The following is a 20,319-nucleotide window of genomic DNA, read 5'->3' on the forward strand; positions in this document are numbered from 1 at the left end:
TTCAAATACATACAGAAATACTGAACAGCATGGCTTAAAACCAAATCCAGCCACTGTATGACTAATGAGGGAGGAAAAAAAAAAATCAAAAGCTTAGAAGTAAAATATTTATTGCCAAAGGTCCCTTTCTGCTACCATATCAAACATTTAAATTTTGATATGAAAAATTCTGTTCTACTCTCCAAAGGTACATGCACCATCTATCTACAAATCTCCTAAAACTTTGGTTTCCAAGAAAAATGTTAATTAGAAACTTACTTTTGGATATGACAACTGTGACTATTACATGGTTATGAAAAAAAAACATTTTTTTCTTTGAACTACCCACAAAATATGCATCAAGTGACCAAACTAAATATTTTTAAATAGGATTTTTAGGTAGATTTGAATAAAGGAAGCAGGTAAAAAAAAGTCAGGTATGTGTGTCAAGTAAAATCTCAATTCTGTAACTTTGCCTTGAAGGTTTTAAGCCCTTTTATCATTAATCTCCCATCAAATGAAAGTAGTAGGATGACTGGCAAATGAAGAATAACTCGAGCTGAACTGCCACTCTTAATAACCCAGTTTCCATTTAAACAGGGATATGGCCGTAGGGTTTGAGAATTTGTCACTACCATGCACACCCGCTGATAGTAAAGTAAATGCAGATAAGCCAATTTTAAACAACGTGCTCCATTTTATCCCTTTGGCCAATAAAAAAGGATCTACAGAGATACTTAGAACATTAACAACTACTTTAAAAACAGAAAATAAGAAGTTTTCTGTGTTTATACCGAATGCAGACTATTATTTTCAGCATTGCCTATATGCAACAGAAATTCACCATTTTTATAAATACAGCTGACAACGCATATAGAAACAAAATTTTAAGAATGAATGAAATTCGATAAAATAAACAGCATCTACAGATAAGAATCTAGCTTATTCTCACTGAGACATTAAGCTGTGCCTCAGGGAGGTCACACACACAGGTCAATTAACAGCTCCAACAGTTGCAGCTATTTTAATAGATTTTTCTAATGAACACAGAAGATTAGCACCCAATTTCAAATTTCCATGCAAATCATATCATTGCTGGGAAAAAAGCTGACTTAGACTTCCCATTTAAACTGAAAAACAAACAAAAAAGCCCTTAGCCTCCATGAATGAAAGAAGAACTTTGAGTGAAGAATTCTGGCACGTTCAATGCAAGCGACCAGGTTCTGTGCTCCAAGTTCATTTCCTAAATCTTATAACCAAGCGCATTGATTCTAACCTTTATCATATTGCTTATCCCCTGCAGTACTCTAAGAGTTTTTCATAACATGTACTTTATAAATTTGGAGTTCTGCTTAGAAGAATGCCATTCCCTGTATGTACGTTGAATTTATGCAGCACAAAAAGGTATCTTTCCAGGTTTATTGTACTAAAAATAGAATGCTGAAATTAGATTTTGGGGTCTGAGGGATTCTCTCTCCACACAGATCTCAAATTGCCCATTAAAACAAAATATAAACCTACAACTCAGATTGACATAATATACACTCATGACTTCAAAACATTGATCTAATATTTAATAGGCTGAACCCAAAAGATAACACTGAATGATTTTATCAATTTTTTTTCAGAGATGTGAAATGCTAGAGCAAGTGCATTTTGCATTAGCATCTATATGTAGAAACTGCCAAACTGCCTATTAAATCTACCGAATAAATCAAGGAGAAAAAAAAATGTCAAGAAGTGAGTAAATAGGAATGACAGGCAAACAACCAAGGTGAAGATGAAGTCACACGAAAGGAGTGACAAAGTGAATCAATGCAAAGGATTGGCAAAAAGCACTTCAGGTTAACCCTGATTTCACAATTTTCTGTTTGCAGATTTTATTTTCTTAGACATGTATTCCCTGATAACTTTCCCTGCTTTGCTTTTATGTGTAAGTAGTAGCCTTGATTAATTCAGCATATAATTCAAATGGTTAGAATGAGCCAAGACATTACAACTAAACAAAAACTCTGGGACACATAATGGACACAAAACCCAACTGGCTACAGAAGGGCAAAACACCAGCACAATGGTCACTGGCAAATTAATCTGTAAAATTAATTACAAAGATTATATTGATCTGATTACAAAATAATCTACCCATCTACAGACTTTGACCTTGTGCATTTCCCATACGTAAATGATTAATATGTTTCAGTAGACATTAATTTAACCTTGTGGAATAGTCAAGGCTTAGCATTGAAGTTCGTTCAATCACATCTTCCTTATGATGGTCAATGCAGGAAAAAAAATACTTATGCATAAAAGAGGCACACAGGTGCATTCTTTGCATGCATTAATATTCAAATAATACCAGACAACCCAGCAAATCTTCATTTAGAGCCTGGACTAGCTGCAGAGAATGAAAATCTGATAAACCTATTTAACCATTTATACAATCAACCAGTAAGCTGATTGTATAAATGCTGATTGTATAAATCAACCAGTAAGTTGATTGTATAAAAGAAGAAACTGCAGTTCTCAGATGTTTATTGTAAATCTGAGATGACATTAGATCACATCCCAGTTAATTACAAGCCACGTTAGATTTGTCGATTTGGCACCTCTGGCGCGAGATGCTGGTCACTACTACTTTGACAAAACTGATGCGAAACCAAATGACAACTTATTCTAATGAGGAGACATCCCACATACTAATTCTGTATAATCTCACTGAATACAAAAAAATATAATACACTTCAGCAAGTAAGTCACTAGAAGCTCTCTCCCCAGAACCAGTAAATTTCTCCATTGTTTCATGATGAAAATGGAGTAGCTTACTGATATTTACAGACTCTGCACTGGGGGAGGGAGATGGCATTAAATGCTGTCCTTAACACACTTCAGAATGAATTACTCAGAATATAATTAGAATTAACACCATATGAAGGGAAGAAGAAACACTTACTAGTACAGGACTTCATTTGCTTCATGCCTTTCATATCTAACAGTTTCACACATCAGTCTGAAAGAGAAAAGTCATTTTTAATTACGATTTGTATCGGTGTCACAAAAGACTTCACTTTCTGAAGTTAGTCAGCATCTTCACATTTGCCTCCAGCCCTTACAGAAATTAACCATCATTTTAAAGCTTAGCTAATTTCTTAATTTAAGAGAATAAATCATTAAGTCTAAGCTTTAGCATTATTAGTTTATCCAAGATCAGATTTAATTTAGGACATTACATGTAATTGCTCCCATAAAAAAATTATAAAGTGGGTAAAATGATACTGATCTCATTTTATAAAGTTATCTGATAAAAATACATTGCTTTATGAAGAAACAATGCAACCTTTAAAAAAAACAGACGATCACATTGCATTAGCTGACATTCAAGCTCAATAGATAATACAAGAAATTATGCTGCATGATAAAATCAATGTGAAGAATCATGGTAAATCAATTCTAACAATCATTTTGTTAGAATTCAGCAACTTAACTTAAAAAATTACCAACAGATTTTAATGCTAAAATCCCAGAGGGCTCAAAGTGGAGAGCATTTCCTGTAGGAAAATCCTCTGTCTAGGGAGGAGGATTAAAACACTTATGCCGCATTTGTCAGGCAAATAGCGAATGCATAACAGAGAGCAACTATAATAGGCCTTACCACATACTAGGAAACACAACATTAACTTGGTGGGAAGGAAAAAAAACACATTTCTGTCTATTGTCTTAAGGAAATGGGCGCAGTAATTTACTGAGGGTGGGAAGGAAACAAAACCCACTGCCTCCCTTGGACGTCCCAGGACACTGAAGCTGACCACAAACACACGGGCTGTTTGACAGACAGTCAGCCAGAGATTTGCCTAAGAGGCTCTACGAACATTCAAATGAGAAACTATATTTAAATTTAGAAAAGAAATTCTCATCCCTCGCAGGATTTGTCTTCAGAACCTCAGTGTGCCAATGATCGGCTATCCATAGCAGTATCATAAAAGCAGACAAAAGTGCCTGAGCAAGACTCAAAGAAGTTGACAAGAGGTCCAAAAGAGCTGATTTGGGTTTGGTGTGCTATTTAAAAGGCTTATCGCTGTTTACACTTAACTTCCTAATTTATTCATTTCAATAGCCAATAGGCTGCTAAAAGTTCCCCTCACCCTCAGCCCTCATCTCTTTCAGGATTTTACTTACGTCTGCTCACTAAAAAAAGATGCTTTTTCTTTCCAAAAGTGACAGGCTTGTAGTGGTACCTTGATAATTCAGAAATTTTTCATAAAGAATTTAGATCCTAATTCCATTTGCTCAAGAATCAAGGTTAATCACCTTCACCCTTCACCCACACCCACACACGGTATTTTGGATTTAGTCTTTGGACCATCTCCGAGAACTCCTCTTATAAGCAATTTCTGCGTTGTATATAAATAAGTCTCTTGTATTGTATACAACTTTCTGCTAATGAAAAATCTGTCTTCCTTGCACAGCAAGAAGCTTTTTGAACCACAGAGCTTCCTCTTTTTCAGACTCCATTTCCCACCATAGAAGCAAATCTTGCCAAAACTATACAGAAACCAAAAAGCTACTGTCTGCTTCCAGTGCCTGGCTCCTCACCTTCTCCCACCAGTCCTCTGCTTTGAGAGGTTCATTACAAGTGGACGTGAGGTTATTGGTGACAACATACCAGAAGAAAATGAAAAGTCATTGTTAGCTATCAAATTTTAAAATGAAAATACTGCTTATAGAACATGCTCGATAGTCTGTACCCTACTGGTCTGAAAAGATTCTGGCAACAGGCCATCCAAGAGTAGGAGTTATAGGAAACAGAATCACTTTAACAAGCAAGTTTTGTTCCCATATGAATTTGAAGCAGAGGAAGTACATTCTTGATAAAGTCACAAAAGTTCACCACTGGCTCTTGAGTTTTAGAGCATTTTGGTACCATTATTATGATGGTAATAGGGGAGAAAATGTCTTGTACAGAAGGTAGACAAGCATTTCAATTCTTGTGTTAAACTGGAACAGTTAGAAATTGCACTTACTGTAAGTTACAGTAAAAACTAGACTATTTCTTCAAGTATTTTAAAAACTGATTTAGTTCCAGTCAATACTGCTGTTGAATTTGCACTCAGATGTGATCTTTGTCCATCTCCTAAACACACGTAATAAATTCAAGATGAGCTCATCAGAAAACCACAAGGTAGATTATTCACTACTGAAGGCTATATTTACTACAATAGTTTTAATGCATCTCAGAAGTTTTTGAGGCATCCCACAGCCACAAGAAATGCTGTTTCCTAAAGGATGCTATAAAAGCTTTTTGTCCCACATCTGCAGGGAATCCAGCCATTTCCATGTACGGCACTGCAAACAGAAGCTCTCTTCTAGGAACGTAGTGTGCTGGAAGAGCTAGCCCAAGTTCCACACATTCCTCAGCAAGAACCTCATTCCGAACAGGAAGCCAAAAAGTACAAATCAACATACCATGTAACCATATGTGCATGCTTTGATCTTTGTAAACAAGTTAACATCAGCTCAACTCCAGCTATGTAAAACTTGATATTCTGAAACTCTTGCATATAATAGCAAAACAGAAAATACTTTGGAAGGAGGCCAGGATTACATTCAAAGGAGAAGTAATTACACAGGCTACTTTGAAGTCAACATTCATATTGCTGAATGTGTTGTGAGCACATTGGGAGAAGGAAAACTCCACCTTTTATTTTCTCACAATTACAGGACATTGGCTTGGGAATGAAGACTCTGACAGAATGACGAAGCAAGAGACCAGAAATTAGAACTTAAAAGAGCATTAATCAAGTTAAAGTTGCTTTAGCATCTTCAGATGTGGCAAATGTTGGCAAGCCCCAGGATGCAAAATAATAGTAATTCAATCTCTTTCCTTGTAGAGCATACAGGAGATGTGCAGGCCTCCTTTTTATATCTGCCAGAAACACAATGATGTCCAAATACTCTTAGAAGACTCAGCTGGTAGTAAGATATTTGTATGAAGACAACTGAAACAATGACTTAAAATCAAATAAATGCAAGTCTTTAAAAAATAATATAAAGTACATCTGGAAGTTTGTATTTAAATTACTTTATTAAAGTGCTTTATGGGGAAAAGAAATCTGATGATGACATTTATTAGTTTGTTGTTTTGTTTGTATGTTTTGTTTATTTTACTAAGTATCATTTGCATGTGTAGCACATAATTTTTCTAAAACTTCTGCACAAAAGGAAGCACAAACTGAAACAGAACCCAAATAATAGACTGCTTCCATGATTATTGCATTACTTAAGTGATTTGGACTACGTGCAGACTTTCCTTCAGGACCAGAAGTTGTACATTGTACATAAAGCATTTATTTTTAGTCTCAAAGTCTGAAAAGAAAACACACCCACCCATAACAGAAAGCAGAAGGAGCATATAGGGATACATACATGCACACATACAAGAAGAAAGCGTTAGGACAATAAAGTAATAAATGGATGCAGTGATAGCCGGCTTTTGAATTCAAGGTATGGTACACAAGAGCAATGTATAGTTACCAAGCCTCCTATTTCTTTACTTTGTTAATGCATTAATGTATACTATTTTAATGCCTTAAATATTTCAAAAACAATGAAATAAAAGTGACTGTTTCAAAAAAAAAATGTTATTTCAGTTATGGCAGATAAATTCAAACCATCACCTGTTTTCCTGACAGCTGAATTCCTGACAGTTCCTGGAAGAAATTTTATTTTATGGCCAAAGCAACATTCTCATACTTGTTTTAACTGAATTTTGTTTTCTAAATGTTGTCATGTCTGCCATCATGAACATATTCATGCAACAATGAAGTATCTAACTTAGAATTTACCAGGCCTTTGATTGTCACTGAGGATTAAGCTTACGTTTTTTAAATCAATAACAATGAGGATTTGCTGTGAATTATGCATGGTCTGGATAGGAAATTGATAAAAAGTGTAAAAAACACTCCTATGGCAATAGGAAAATTCAGCTTCAAATTTTGATATCAAAGGCAAACCCAAAGTAAATTGTGCTTGTCCTCTGCCCGGCTCTACTTTCTCTCTTTCAGGGAGAAGACTATCCTCTTTACTTTTCCATACAGCTCCCCAAACAATCTTCCAGACTAGCATATATTTATCTTTGATTTGCTTCTCTATTGGAAACCTTCCAGTATAAAGTTCTATTAAGAAACAAGAAGGATAACCACAGTAGCAGGTCTGTCAAAGACACAGTCTAAAGTATAGTGAGTGTCTCCAATACAAAATCCTTAGCTGTCCAGACACTCAAGGTGACACAAGATCTGGAGACTGAGGTACATAGTGGATTTCAGTAGGCCTTTTTCAATGGAGAGACGCAAACAAGAGGCAGCAAGACACTACACACTCACCTTGCTATCAGAAGCAATTCAAAATTATTTCTATGTAGCCCTTCTACAGGCATTCAGGGCTGGTTCATACCCAATGATAGAAGAAGCTTCAGTGAGAAGAGTTTAAAACATCGACAAAACTATTTTCAGCTGAAAATGTTCTGAAGAAAGTGGTAATGTTTCTACTTTATTGTATTCAACTTTGATTATACCTACTACCATACAAGTTCAAAACTTCTGTAAAAAGTCTGTAATAAAAATTATGTACTCCTTCATATAAATCATGGAATTCCATTTTAATAAAATCAAAAGATAATAAAAATTCTGGCAGCCAACTTCTTGCTTTTTGATGGAAGTGTCAAATGCAAGTGACAAACATCTATTAAAATATTATTTCCATGTTTTCTATGAAATATACCTTAAATAGAAGATTGTGTCTGTAAGAAATGTTTATTTCTACACAACTGTGTAAACCTTTTTTCCACACATAAGCAGTAGCTCTTATAAAGCATCATACCTTAGCTGATGTTCTCTCAGATTAGACAAGGCTTCCATTCCATGTAAATAGGAATACACAATCTCCAAATCCTGCAAACATATGGAAAACATTATTAGGATTTTCAATTTGGTACAAGCTGTTAAAATGCTGCTTTTATAAAGCATCTAAAGCTTTCCTGTTATGGGCAGCAGAAATATTGGAAATAACACATTTACAGGCAATCAAATGCAATCTGCATGAATACCTTCGATTCTACTTTGGAAACTAACACAGGGAAGGATGGTGCTAATGACCACATCATAAAATTCAAACACAGAAAACCTTTCTGCTTTTGCCGTCATTGCTCATGTTCAGTAAACAAGCCTGGTCCAGAATTCCAGTGAGCTACGGTGCAACTGCCCTGCTTCCCAATGCCAGTGTACCCAAGAACTTCCATTTACTCCATAAAGCAAGCTCACAAGAAAATAGTCTTTTCTTTTCCCTTGAACTTGAAAAAAGTGCAAAAATAGTCTGCAAAATAACTCAGTGTAAATGTTTAAGAAATTGTACCTTTGTCAAATGGAAGCTAAACCACAAGCTTAAGTGAGAAAAAAGCATGAACAGACAATTATTGGCATGAAATAACTAAAAAATAATAATAAATTAAATACTAATTACATGACAAATTTTACATTCAGTTTTACATTTACTGTGGAACTCTGAAACCCAGACCAAAAAACAACACATTAATAAAGAGATGAAAACATCACCTAAAGACTAAAACTTCCCAAGATGCAACTGTGGAAGTATTAACATCAATCTAGAGGATTTGCTGATGTTAGATCACTGCAACACTTCAGAAAGCTTGATTTCAGCCCACAACATCTATGATGATTTAACTTTGGCTCATGGATTTGATATTGTTTCACCATCTATTTTTTAAACTGGTTCATTGAAAAACAAACCAGTAGCTCACAACAACTAGCTGAGGCTGACAGAAAGCTGAGAATAAACTAACACCCTTGTAACTCACTATAAGAATATGTTTTCAAGTAATGCAGTGTCTCAAAACTATTAATTTGTGAAATATTTTGTCACTGCGAAAACTTTATTTAAAACTGAATGTGAGTACAGAGATACTTCAGTGTCCAGACACAGTGAAAGAATGCCATGTGAGATGCTCAGAAGGAGACTTGAGCTCTGAATTCCCCCAGGAGAAGTTAATGTTAATTAAGAAAAATAAAAATATGATGTAGTTTAGTATATTATTGTACAAGTGTTACTGTACTTGTTTAAACCACTCTACAGATAAGAAAAGACACCAGGAGTTACAGCCAGTGGTTGAAACTAAATAAATGTCTTTCATTCAATACCTAAAAGAATGATTTTTTCCTCACACTGAAAAAAGGAAAAACTCAGTTTGAAAAAGCAGAAGAAATGCACAAGTGAAAACTTTGATTTCACTTCTGTTCTGGTCCTTCTGTTCCCTTGTCCTCTGGAGGCTTTGATCCTCCTGCAAGGAGCAGAGGACGCGTGAAGGACAAAGACAATTATGCATGATCTGGGATGGAGGGACCTTGTACATGCAGCTTTGAGGAGAAAAAAACCAGCTACTTGCAGGTTTGTTCTACGCCTTCCCTCACACCCCCATTTTATACTAATAAAAACATATAAAAGCTCATGTCTGCTGCTGTCTTGCAAGGACCCCCAGGAGCCACGAGCCCGTCTGTCCTAGTGGCACTGCAGTGCCTCAGCTGCCCAAGCCACCAGCTGTCCCAGGGAGCTGGGAGTGGATCACTGGGGATCAGACTTCCACATAACCCATTGCTACTAGCAAAAGCCTGGTCAGACGGTGCTGCTGTAAGTTGTTTTCAGCAAGCCTGTGCAACAACAGGCAGGCACTGAAAAGGAGAATAACCCTTTGTCCTCAGCACTGGCACTGAGGTTTCTCCAGAGTAGCATGGGTTTTACATGCAAAGAAGGATTCACTGACTAACAGAAGAACCACTGAAGATGCCTGGTTACATGGACCCACAGCTGTAAAAGCAAAAGTGCATGGTAAAAGGGATCCACAGACCTTTAGTTCTCCTGTTGAAACCAACAGACATTTCAGCATTGCAGGTGATGTGCACCAGCACTGGATCAGACAACAGCTCCTGACAAGAGCTGCAGCCCATTCTTCAGGCAGAACCTTTCCACAGGGTGTCTAACAGGAAACAGCTCCCTCTAGCACCAAAAGCTCAGCACTGAAATTTAAGTAACAAATTCAAGTATCAACCCTGTCATTTAATCTTGCACAGCTATGCAGAATTTAAAAAAAAAAAAGAGCCAGCCAAAAGCACTGAATATATTTTCATATACTGCCAGTAGGCACTGCACACTGCTGTTCTGCAGCATTAAAAAGTAGGAAAGCAATTTGAAAAAAATAATCTAAAGATTAATAAATTATCCCTGTTAGTCACCTCCGTTTTCAATTTATCTCTAGAAAAGCTATGCTTTGTTTACTTAGCAAACATTTTTATCAAACATGGATGTTTTAGTGTTTGAACGTCGTGATTAAAAGTGAGTTAATGGAATGCACGAGTCCTTCAGAAATATTTGCACCACGTCTTTTAAAATCCTAAGTAAATTCAGAATGTTTGAAACAGTGGCAGAATAAAAACCACCTTTTCCTTTACCCCCAAAAAAAATTCCACACGTACACACAAACTTAGGCTATGAAATTTTTCAATTTTGGTATTATAGACAATTGCCAAAAAGCTAAAAATTCAAAATTCTCAGGAAAAGAACTTTCTTTTTCATGGACACGATCTGTCTTTATATTTATGCAGAATAGGTGAGAAAATCCTTAAAAGATGCAATTAAATTCAGCAATATTGGGACTTAAACATCTTTTGAGATAAGTAGTTTTCAGGACCACAGCATGTTAACACTAATCCCCAGAATGTATAAAAGCATACAAATGGCAGCAGTCTGATGTATTTTTTGTTTTTTACAATAGATGTACTTAAATTACCACAAGGTGGCAGACTGAGCCATCAAAAGTTCAGAACAAGTAATTCTTTATAGTTTCTCTTATTTAAAAAAGGAATCCAATACTTTATAACAGCTTGTAAGTCAGAAGGAGCAAAGCTCACCATAACCAATACAACTGGTTAAACGCTCTGCCACAGCAAGGGCGATTTATACAAAAAGTACTGAGAAACCACCAGCTTTCTGCTTTCTGACTTTATCAACTGAAAAAAGATGATTGCAATGACAATGTAAAGATTTGGCTGATCTTGCTACAAGAACTGAGATCTACATAAAGATCTTGGCAACAGTTTATAAAAATATGTCAATGGAATCTCCAAATTTCTAATAAAAATCTGCATTTGTTTATGTACAGGTGTTGCATTTGTTTCAAACATCGTAATGTCAGTTACACAAGCCAAACCCAGAACATTGCCCCCAAATTCACAGCAGCTTAAGAAATGTTCACTTTACTGAAGTGATAGATACACCTCGAAATTCACTACTTTTGACTGAAAAATTTAAGCCTCCCTCGAAGTTTTGTACTTTTTCCATCCTGCTTTGTAGTAAGATGTGAAACTGCCTGCCTAACTCAACCATTTATCATCCTTGCCACAGCTGAAAAGCAAAATGCTGGTCTGAAAAATTCATTCCTCTGATAGCGAGAAATTCACTCATTTCTGCGCAGGCATGGAAAGAAAGCGCAGAGAAGCTTTCATCCTACTCTTACAATAGCTCGTTTCATTTTGAATCAAGGGTAAGAAAAAAATACAAGCTAATTCCCTAATTTACTTCCTTGGAGGGGAAAAGAGGAGCTTCTCAAAGCACCTGATATTCACCTCAGGCTCCAAACTACCTGCCTGCTGACTATATACTACAGTTTGAGAGGCCAGCCCTTGTCAGAATAACCCATCTTTAGCTCAGACTGAGGGACCTGAGAGCAAACCCCCAGGGAGGACACAGGCTGCGAGCAGAGGCCATGGTGCAGGCGGTCTCAGCCCGCTCACACCTCTCAGGCCCAGCATGGCACCCAAGCCACCTGGTTGCACTGCTGGGAAAATGGCGGCTCCCCGCCTGCTGTCCCCAGTGTGCTCAGCACTGCTCGAGACATCACCACGAGGCCCACATTGTCCGACTCAGGGAGATGAAGGCGGGACCTTAAAGCCTTCTGCTGGTTTACGTGCATTAGGAAACTGCTAGCAGGGAAGGGGCACGTGTAGTTTTAATGTCGCTGCCTGAATGGTTATTTTAGCTTAAAGTGGAACCTTTCTTTTCCCCTTCAAGTATTTTAATGCTTTTTTACCCCATCAAATCGTATACTAACAAGCGCAGTTTTTCTTCCTAGTGAGGAATAGCGAGCCACAATCAAAACCAACATTGCTGAAGTCTTGTCTTGTCTCTTTCCTTGTAGCTGTAGGATCCTGTCCTTTTCCTTTTTTTTATTGCATCCAGCACCTGAAATCATTTGGCCCTCAGCAATTCAGGTACCTATACCAAGCATTTATTTCTCTATCATTAATTTAGCACCTGCCTGTACTGCTCCCTAAGGCCAAAGCAATGCCAGCATTGCCAAAAGAAAGGCCAAACTACTGCAGCAACCACCTGGCTTAAACAGAAAAGTCTGTGTCCGCAGCAGACGTCTGCTCCTGAGCAGGTTTGTGTACTTGAGCCAGTCCACACGAACGTGCCAGGCTCTCACAAAGAGCAGCTCCGGAGGACATACACGGCCCTGCCTTCAGAGACCACAGCCTCTGAAGGAAAGCCAGGGCAGACAGGGCAGCAGCAACTTCAGCTATCCCAGACAAACCCAAAGGCAAGACAAAACCAAAGGTAGGGCAAAACCTTACTCTGAGAGTGAGCTCACACCTTGCAAATATTAAGCTGTCAAAGTCAGGAGCAAAGCCAGGTACAGACTGAACAGACTTACAGCATGACACAAAAATCCAGTCCTGCTGATACCGAAATCCCTGCTGTACACAAATGAAGATGAAGTACTCTACCTTCAGCTTCCCGGCAGCAGAAAAAATAAACTTTCTCACAGTTGCTGTGCAGGAGCATGCCCAGGTATGCATGGACTTATCAGTGAGCCATACCAGCAGTAATTTGCTGAGGAGATTAAAATGAAGGATTTGTCATGTAGGACAGAGTTTTGACATTGTTTCCCTCACATCAGGGCCTTCATATTCAGGGCTGGGGTGCTGACACATGGGAAGCCAGCCAGAATACAAACTAATACACTGAAATTTAAGATAAATTATTCTTTTCAACTTCACTGCAAGCCACAGCAGCATTTTTCTGCAAGTTATTCCTACTACTGCACAGCATGCTACACAGAGATCTGTGGCATTAAAAAATAGAGCCAAAGTAATAGAAAGCAATTTACCAATTCAATACAGAATTAAGTGACTGAATTGGCAGCTACATAGATACTATTTTGAACTGTGGGGGGAAAAAAGTAACCAATCAACTAATAATTTGTGTCTGAACATAGAATAAAATCTCTAATTCTTAATATACTCAGTTTCCAAGTGTTATCTAGGATGACAAGAACACCAACCAGCCCAACACAGCTCTCCCCTTCTGAAGGAGCAGCACCACCACCTCCCAGACAAGCTGCTCATCAGGAAATTCAAAATTCCTGACACAGATGCACAAGGAGTCAGCTCAGCAGAGCTGCTCCAGCAAGCACCATCACCCCACAGTGCCATCGTAATTTCTCCCTTTTCTTCTGCCTGACACAGGAAAAACGTAGAAAGCGGAGGGGTGGGAAGCAAGAACAAGTGGCACTGGAGACAGGTGGAGTGCAAAGCCACATACAGAGGGTAGGAAGACACCCGCTGGTTAGCAAAGCAGCTTTGCTGTCCCTAGTTTGTCACCCATCTGCCTATTTATTCTGCCTCTTCCTGAACTGCCTGCTCCAGGCACTAGCTCAGCTTTCCTCAAACCTGCAGCTCCCAAAGACAATGAGGAGACAATTTGCATGGAGGAGTTTCTAAGAACACACCTCCTTATCCATACTCAAAATGGGCAACTGGGATTGAAAGGCAACTTTTGAATTTAAAGGTCTGTTAGAGCCACCAAATGCTAAATTAGTTACTTTAAAACTTGTGGCCAGAGCTCTGAAAAAATTTACCATCCTCAACCTGCAGGAATTTGTCTCAACTAGCACGTACTGTATTTCAGGAAACCTATGACAAAACATTACTCCACAGTAATCAGGCATGACTAAGCTTGGGAATCAGCCTCTACCAGAAGGGCAGCAACCCAGCACAAACCTTCACTTCCTCTACTTCAACCAGGCAGTGGGAAAGAACTCTAGAAACTGTATTGATCTTGTTTAGACTTGTTGACACACAAAAAAATTGTTATTATTAGTTCCACTAAAGGCAGGCACATTTGTTCTGGGTTAGGAAAAGAATTTTCAAACCCAATTGGAAACAGAAGGAGCAGGCAAATTCAATCTGGAATTGAAGCACCCACACGTGAAGCTCATCAGGAACAACTCCAAAACCTCCTAAAGAAAAAGGAAAATTCTCATTTTCCCGGTCTGTCTTAACTGGGAATTGTTCCAGTACAGAACAAAAACATGCTTCTCAAAAATCTTTAGCTGCATTACTGCCTCTAAAATTCAGAGGATGGAGAAACACAATAGGATCGTGTTAAAATAGATGTGGAGAAACAGGATGTTTCAATGGGACACTTCAGTCAGCCCTCCTGTCTTTCAAGTATATTTTATTTAAACAAGCTCCCCTGGAAATAAAATCTCATTTATCTTTATTTTTGCACTATACATTTTTTTCTAATGGAAACTGGGTTAAAAACCTCTACTTCTATGTAATGCCTCACAGATTCACATATGATATAAACAGTTCCTGGTTTTCAATCTTGCCAGCAGAACCGGCTCAAATATATAAGACTGAACTAGAAGGTTCAATGACCCACCCCACAGGAACAGACTTTTAACACCAGCTCAAAATTAATACAATCGATTCAACATATCCTGCTGGTCATGACACTTTTAGCCAAATAAAGTAAAGAAATTAAGACAGTCATGATTATAACCATCCTATACGACAGGGTTAAACGTGGAAAGGGTAGATGGGAAATTAAAGCCTGCCATCTCGTAGAAGTCTGTGCACAAACTAATGAGCATAGGAAATTACAGGGTAGTGCTGTGCATTTCTGTCCTGCTTTCCAGACTCATAGAAGTCAGACAATTAAATGCTTAATACAAAAGTTAAGTTCTGTAGTCAAAAATTCAGTCTTTGGTCGCATGTCCAAATGCAAACAAAACGGTTTCACCACAAAAGCTCTCTCCTACTCACTGCACAGTCCATAATTATGAAAGGCACTTAAAGTTATTCACCATTTCAAATATATATAATTGCCTTTCTGCGCCTTTTCAATATTTATAGCCAACAGTGGGAAGCTGTTCTATCCGTTTTCACATTCATCACAAAAACATTCACATTTTTTGTTGTAGTTACACCAGTTCCTAGGGATGGGTGGGTTTTTTTTTTGTTTGTTGTTGCTTTTTTAATAATGATAAGGAGGGCCTCAAACTGTTTTGAGATAGTGTTATTTGTCCCATGTTTTCCATTAGTTATATGCAATAAGATTCAATAACCTACTAGAGGAAATTCAATCTTGTTGTAACAAATATCAGCTACTACATACAGTGGAACTTGTTTTTTTATCAATGACTTGTAGCAGAAATGTGTTTTCTATAAATGTATCTAAATAGATAGGACTATAAAGGCTGGCAACTTTGGGACAACAGATTTTATTAAAAAAAACAGGGAAAGTAAACTGAATGTACAAGAATACTAGAGTAAACCACCAGAAAGTAGCTCCTAGGTGGTTCCTGGTTGTGACAGGAACTTCTGAAGGATCTCAGCCTGAAGAATGCCATCACTAAGAGTAACTAGGGTGGTAGCCAGGAAAAGGAGACCAAAGCATATCAAGCAGGATTTCCCTCTTAAAAGGGGGTTAGCTTAAAACAGTTAGCTGTGCTTAAAGGATTCCCCAGGAGTTGACAGGGAAAGATTAAGATATATTGATTTATTTTATTTTTTTAAGGGTACTTCTACAGGTTTCAAAGCAGCCAGAGATGATTCCTATGATACCAGTTTACCCACAAGCACTAGAGTCCAGACAACCTAGGTATAACCAAACCAGACAAACGAATCACCACAGAGGAAACACATCGCTCCAGACTTGGTCTTTATGAGATCCTGACACAATTTTTCTTGCAGTGGGCAAGAAGAACCCATTTTCTGAGAAACTGAATTTCTGTAAAGCTTAGGTCACAGTACTTCAGCATCATGGCTATACAGTCTTCTTTCTTCAAATGCATCTCTACAACTGTTGTGACAGATAAACATCACAACTTACATTTTCTTGTATACTGGTACTCACGGTGCATCCCATTTGTTGGAAGGGACAACCATTCCAAGCCACAAGCAAATAAACTACAGTGACCTTACAGAGCAGTCATTTGCCAGCTGATCTGTGATAACCATTTGCGTGAACATTTTATACGTATCACTGCAAACAACCTTTGTAAATTTATTAAGAGGCTAAGAAGGCAACATTGTTCAGCTGATGAACGGATAACCTGGTAAGCCATCTCAGCACAATCACTTGCTATCACCTGTCTGCATCTAAAGCCACAATTGTCTCAACTGCTTGTTCTGCCTAATTTCTCTAGAATACTAGCATTTTACCCTTGTTTTTTAAACCAAAACTTTTGCATAGCTTAATTGTGCTGTAGCCGCTCAGAATCCTGGCTGTGAATCACAGCCTTTTTTTCAGCACTGTCCTGAGTGCTGAAAGCCAGTAAACTCCACCCTCGACTTTTTGTATTTTTCCCTTGCCAAGCAAAAAACAAAAAACAAAAACAAAACCAGCCCAGAGACACAAACCTCACACACTCCTTGAGAAAACCAGTTCCCAAAAACAATTAATTGCCAACCCAGTCAGCAGCGCACCAACTCCAACATCACCCAGAGCGTAACAGCATCCCTGTTTTGTAAAATCAGGCTTTCTAGAGGTCCCCCAGGGAGACCCTGGTAACCCCGAAAGCCTCTCCCAAGGTTTTTGTTGCAGACTGACATCAGCATCCTCAGGGGCTGAGCTGGTGAGCTCGCTGGCTGATTACCATGACAACTCACATGCAGAAACAAAAGAAACCAACGCGCGTTGGAAGCAGCACACTGCCAGAACTTACAACAGAAATATCTCGGCAGTACTATAATCAACAGAAAATAGTGAGTTAGTTTACATCGCTGGCCTACAAGCATTCTATATTGCTGGCTTACAACCAAAGCAAAAACACAAAACAAACCAAAAATAAAGTTCTCCTTTCCAACGGCTGAGGCAACTGTCGGTACTCGCAGAAGTAAAACTGCACAGCTCCTTTATGGCTTGGACAGTTTCAGTTTTACTTGAGAAAAATCATATTTCTCAGTTTCTTTACATTTAGAAAAAAAAATGCAGATACAATAAAAGCATGAGGAAAGGGAGAGAAAGGATTATACCGCAGCTAATTTCAAGAATGTTTATACCCCAATATACAACTTTGATATCATGTTTAAACAAAGCTTTAAAATTCATTTAGGCTGACATTTTTTCCAACATACAACTCCTTTTAGTTCAGCTTATACTTTAAACAAAGGCTTTCTCATTTGATTTCCTGTTTTAAAAGGAGATAGCAAAGAATCAGGGTTGTTGTGGTTTTTTTTTTTAGTAGTAGCTGAACTTACAGCAGCATATTGCAGAGCATTTCTTCCAATCTACTAATATTTTTTGAAACAACAGTAGATCACATGAAAATAATTCCCAAACTGTCAGGCAAATGATCATACTAAAGTATGTATTTGCATGCCAAATCAATTCACACCCAAAAATTCCCCTCAAAAGTAGTGGTCACATCCTCCCAGAGCTGGGATTACCCCTCTGTGCAAATGAAGTGAACGTTAGCAAAATGCTGAAGTACTTTCCACAGAGCAATCTCCAAGCCTAAATGTATTTGCCAGCTCAGATATATCCTGAAACACAGGCGGCATTTAATAACTCCATATTTTTATCTTTTGGGCTTGGGGCTAGTTTCCCCAACCCCCTTCATATAAGGAATGGTAGGATTCTGAAAGGATTTCTTTTATTTCATTTTTAATATAACTTGGGGATGTATCAGCTTCCATATCTCAGATGGGCTTACTGGAGACATGCTCTGATCCAGCCTAGGCAGGTTTATTCAACACTTAGAAGCAGAACGCCAAATGCCTAAGACATTTTCAAGTCAAATTTAAAAAAAAAAACACACAGATTTGAGGCACCTGTAGGGTTATGGTGGTGAAGCATGGCTGCTCATAGGTCAGCACTCTGCACCTAAATGCAGCTCTGAATATCATAAAAAAGACAAACACACACACCAAAAAAAAAAAAAGAAAAAAGAAAGCCTTCCACTGCCAAAACCTGGACTTTATTCTGGCAAGTGTCTGAGTCTTCAGTGAGCCAACTCCACATCTTAAAAGGTCAGGTGTGCCGACCCTTTCATGGTCCAAGTCCGGTGAGCAGAGGTCACGCACACAGGCGCATCCAGACCACAGGAGGCTGCCCGTGGCACAAAGAGCAGACAGGACCCCCCTTGCCCGGCAGCCGGCCAGCCTGATGAGCCCATCTGCTCTGCCTGTGCCCATTAAGATGAAACGACACCAAGCAGCTTCAGCCGATAAAACGGATCACTGCCCTGAAGGGGAAGGACTTAGCTCGCTTGGTTCAGTCTAACACGGAGCTACATCCACAAGGGAGAACCATCAGGAATAGCACAGAAGCTTAAAGAACATAAGAGCGAAGTCACGCGACGTAACTTTGCTGGAACGCTCTCTGCCAGACCAGCAAAATTGCCTTGTAGAGGGAACAAGCCATCCAAGCTTGTTTAGCTGTACAGTCAAATTCTGAGGGAATTTGGAAACCCCTTTCTCTTTAGCATTCCTCATTAGCAGCTCTAGATTGCTCTTTCACTGCATTCTGAAATCCCTTTCATCTCATCACACCAACAGATCCAAATCTTGCAGCAGACAGCTCAAAACCCAGACCCAGCACCTATACTTTTTTGAACCTCAAATCCCATGCCTTAAACCACTGCATTGGTACCACGGGTTACAGAGCCACACAGACATTATTTTCACACTCACAAGATCCTGAAAAGACTAGAAGCTGTGAATAAAGCTGATCTATTACTTACCCCATTACCTGACTTGGCTGGCTCTGGATTTTTTGTTCACTAACTTCACCAACAGTTAAAGCCCAACAGCTCTAACTCTCACTTAGCAATACCACCAGGTGTTTCTCTGTGACAGGCGATTCTCAGTTAAGAACCCAACACAGTCCAACAGCAGCAACTGTTTACATCTGGTCTATGAGCTGTCTACTGAACTCGAGTTTAATTTCTAATAACTGCTAACGATGCCTGGCTGTCATGTCACAATGGATTTTTTTAATTTAAGTTTCCCAAGTACATCCCTCCATTTGCTATACTAGCTTCTCCTCTAACCTGCAGTTCTCCAACTCCAACAGACACAGACATCTACGAGTGGTGAAGCTGCCGAAGGACCAGCAGCAACTTCTGTGGAAAGGAGGAACCCAGCACACCACCCTCTGAAAACCCCAGGCAGGACAGCAGCAGGCAATCTCCCAGGATCTTAATCCACCCCATACTAAAGGGAAACAGGTTTTGAAACTCCATAGTCTTCTCAGAGTGGAACCAGATGTTATATTCTTAGCATAAGTTAACGAAGCAAAGAGTTGAAGAGAACACTGAACTCCTCGTGTATAATAAAATGCACACCCTTGGTTTCGTAACCGAGTATTTCTCAACGACCTCAAGTGTCACTGTTTATGAACTTTTAACCAGTCTTGATACAAAAAAGCTTACCAGTTGTTTTTCAGACTGATTTAGGCTGGGCACATGACAGCCGTCGATTTACAAAATCTTAAGATACTGCTTATCAACTGATGAGCAAATAACATTTGTTCTTAAACATTGAGTACATACCTTTACAGTAGCTTAAGTTCATGCATTTGAACTACAAAATTGCATGTTGAAGTATGCACATTCCTTATTTGAGACTTCTGATCTCCTGAGTTAGCAGATTACTGATAACAACTCACTTTTTCAACACTGAAAGCAACTCCGAGCAGAGCTCAGCACCCCAGTGAAACATCACTCCCATCCCCAAAGCGTCCTGATGGACAGTAGGCCAGCTCTCTCCCACCAGTGCCCCGCATCAGCCCTTGCAATGCCACAAGAAACCCAACAGGTTCAAGCATCACATCAGTATGTACATACATTCCTAAGAGCGTACTAAGAAATGTGACTAATATTAATCACCTGCTTGCACAGGCCCAGAATGTTCTAAAAATGAGGAAGAGACTAAGATCTTTCCACTCATTTTCCTGAGTCTGACACATGAACACAGGAGTAACAAACAC

General features: G+C 38.7%; 1 protein-coding gene across 3 annotated transcripts in view; it reads right to left on the reverse strand.

Annotated features, from left to right (window-relative positions):
* The window catches only part of RAPGEF2 (Rap guanine nucleotide exchange factor 2), a 183,401-nt gene that overhangs the window by 120,413 nt on the left and 42,669 nt on the right, over nucleotides 1–20,319 (reverse strand). For all 3 annotated transcript variants that reach the window (XM_035546916.2, XM_035546900.2, XM_035546907.2), the window contains exons 2-3: nucleotides 7,852–7,922; nucleotides 2,930–2,986 (exon numbers count right to left, since the gene is read on the reverse strand). In XM_035546916.2, coding sequence (XP_035402809.1) covers nucleotides 2,930–2,986; nucleotides 7,852–7,922 — 128 coding nt within the window. The remainder of the gene's footprint in view (nucleotides 1–2,929; nucleotides 2,987–7,851; nucleotides 7,923–20,319) is intronic.

The sequence above is a fragment of the Cygnus atratus genome, chromosome 4, assembly GCF_013377495.2.
Source record: "Cygnus atratus isolate AKBS03 ecotype Queensland, Australia chromosome 4, CAtr_DNAZoo_HiC_assembly, whole genome shotgun sequence".
Lineage (NCBI taxonomy): Eukaryota > Metazoa > Chordata > Aves > Anseriformes > Anatidae > Cygnus > Cygnus atratus.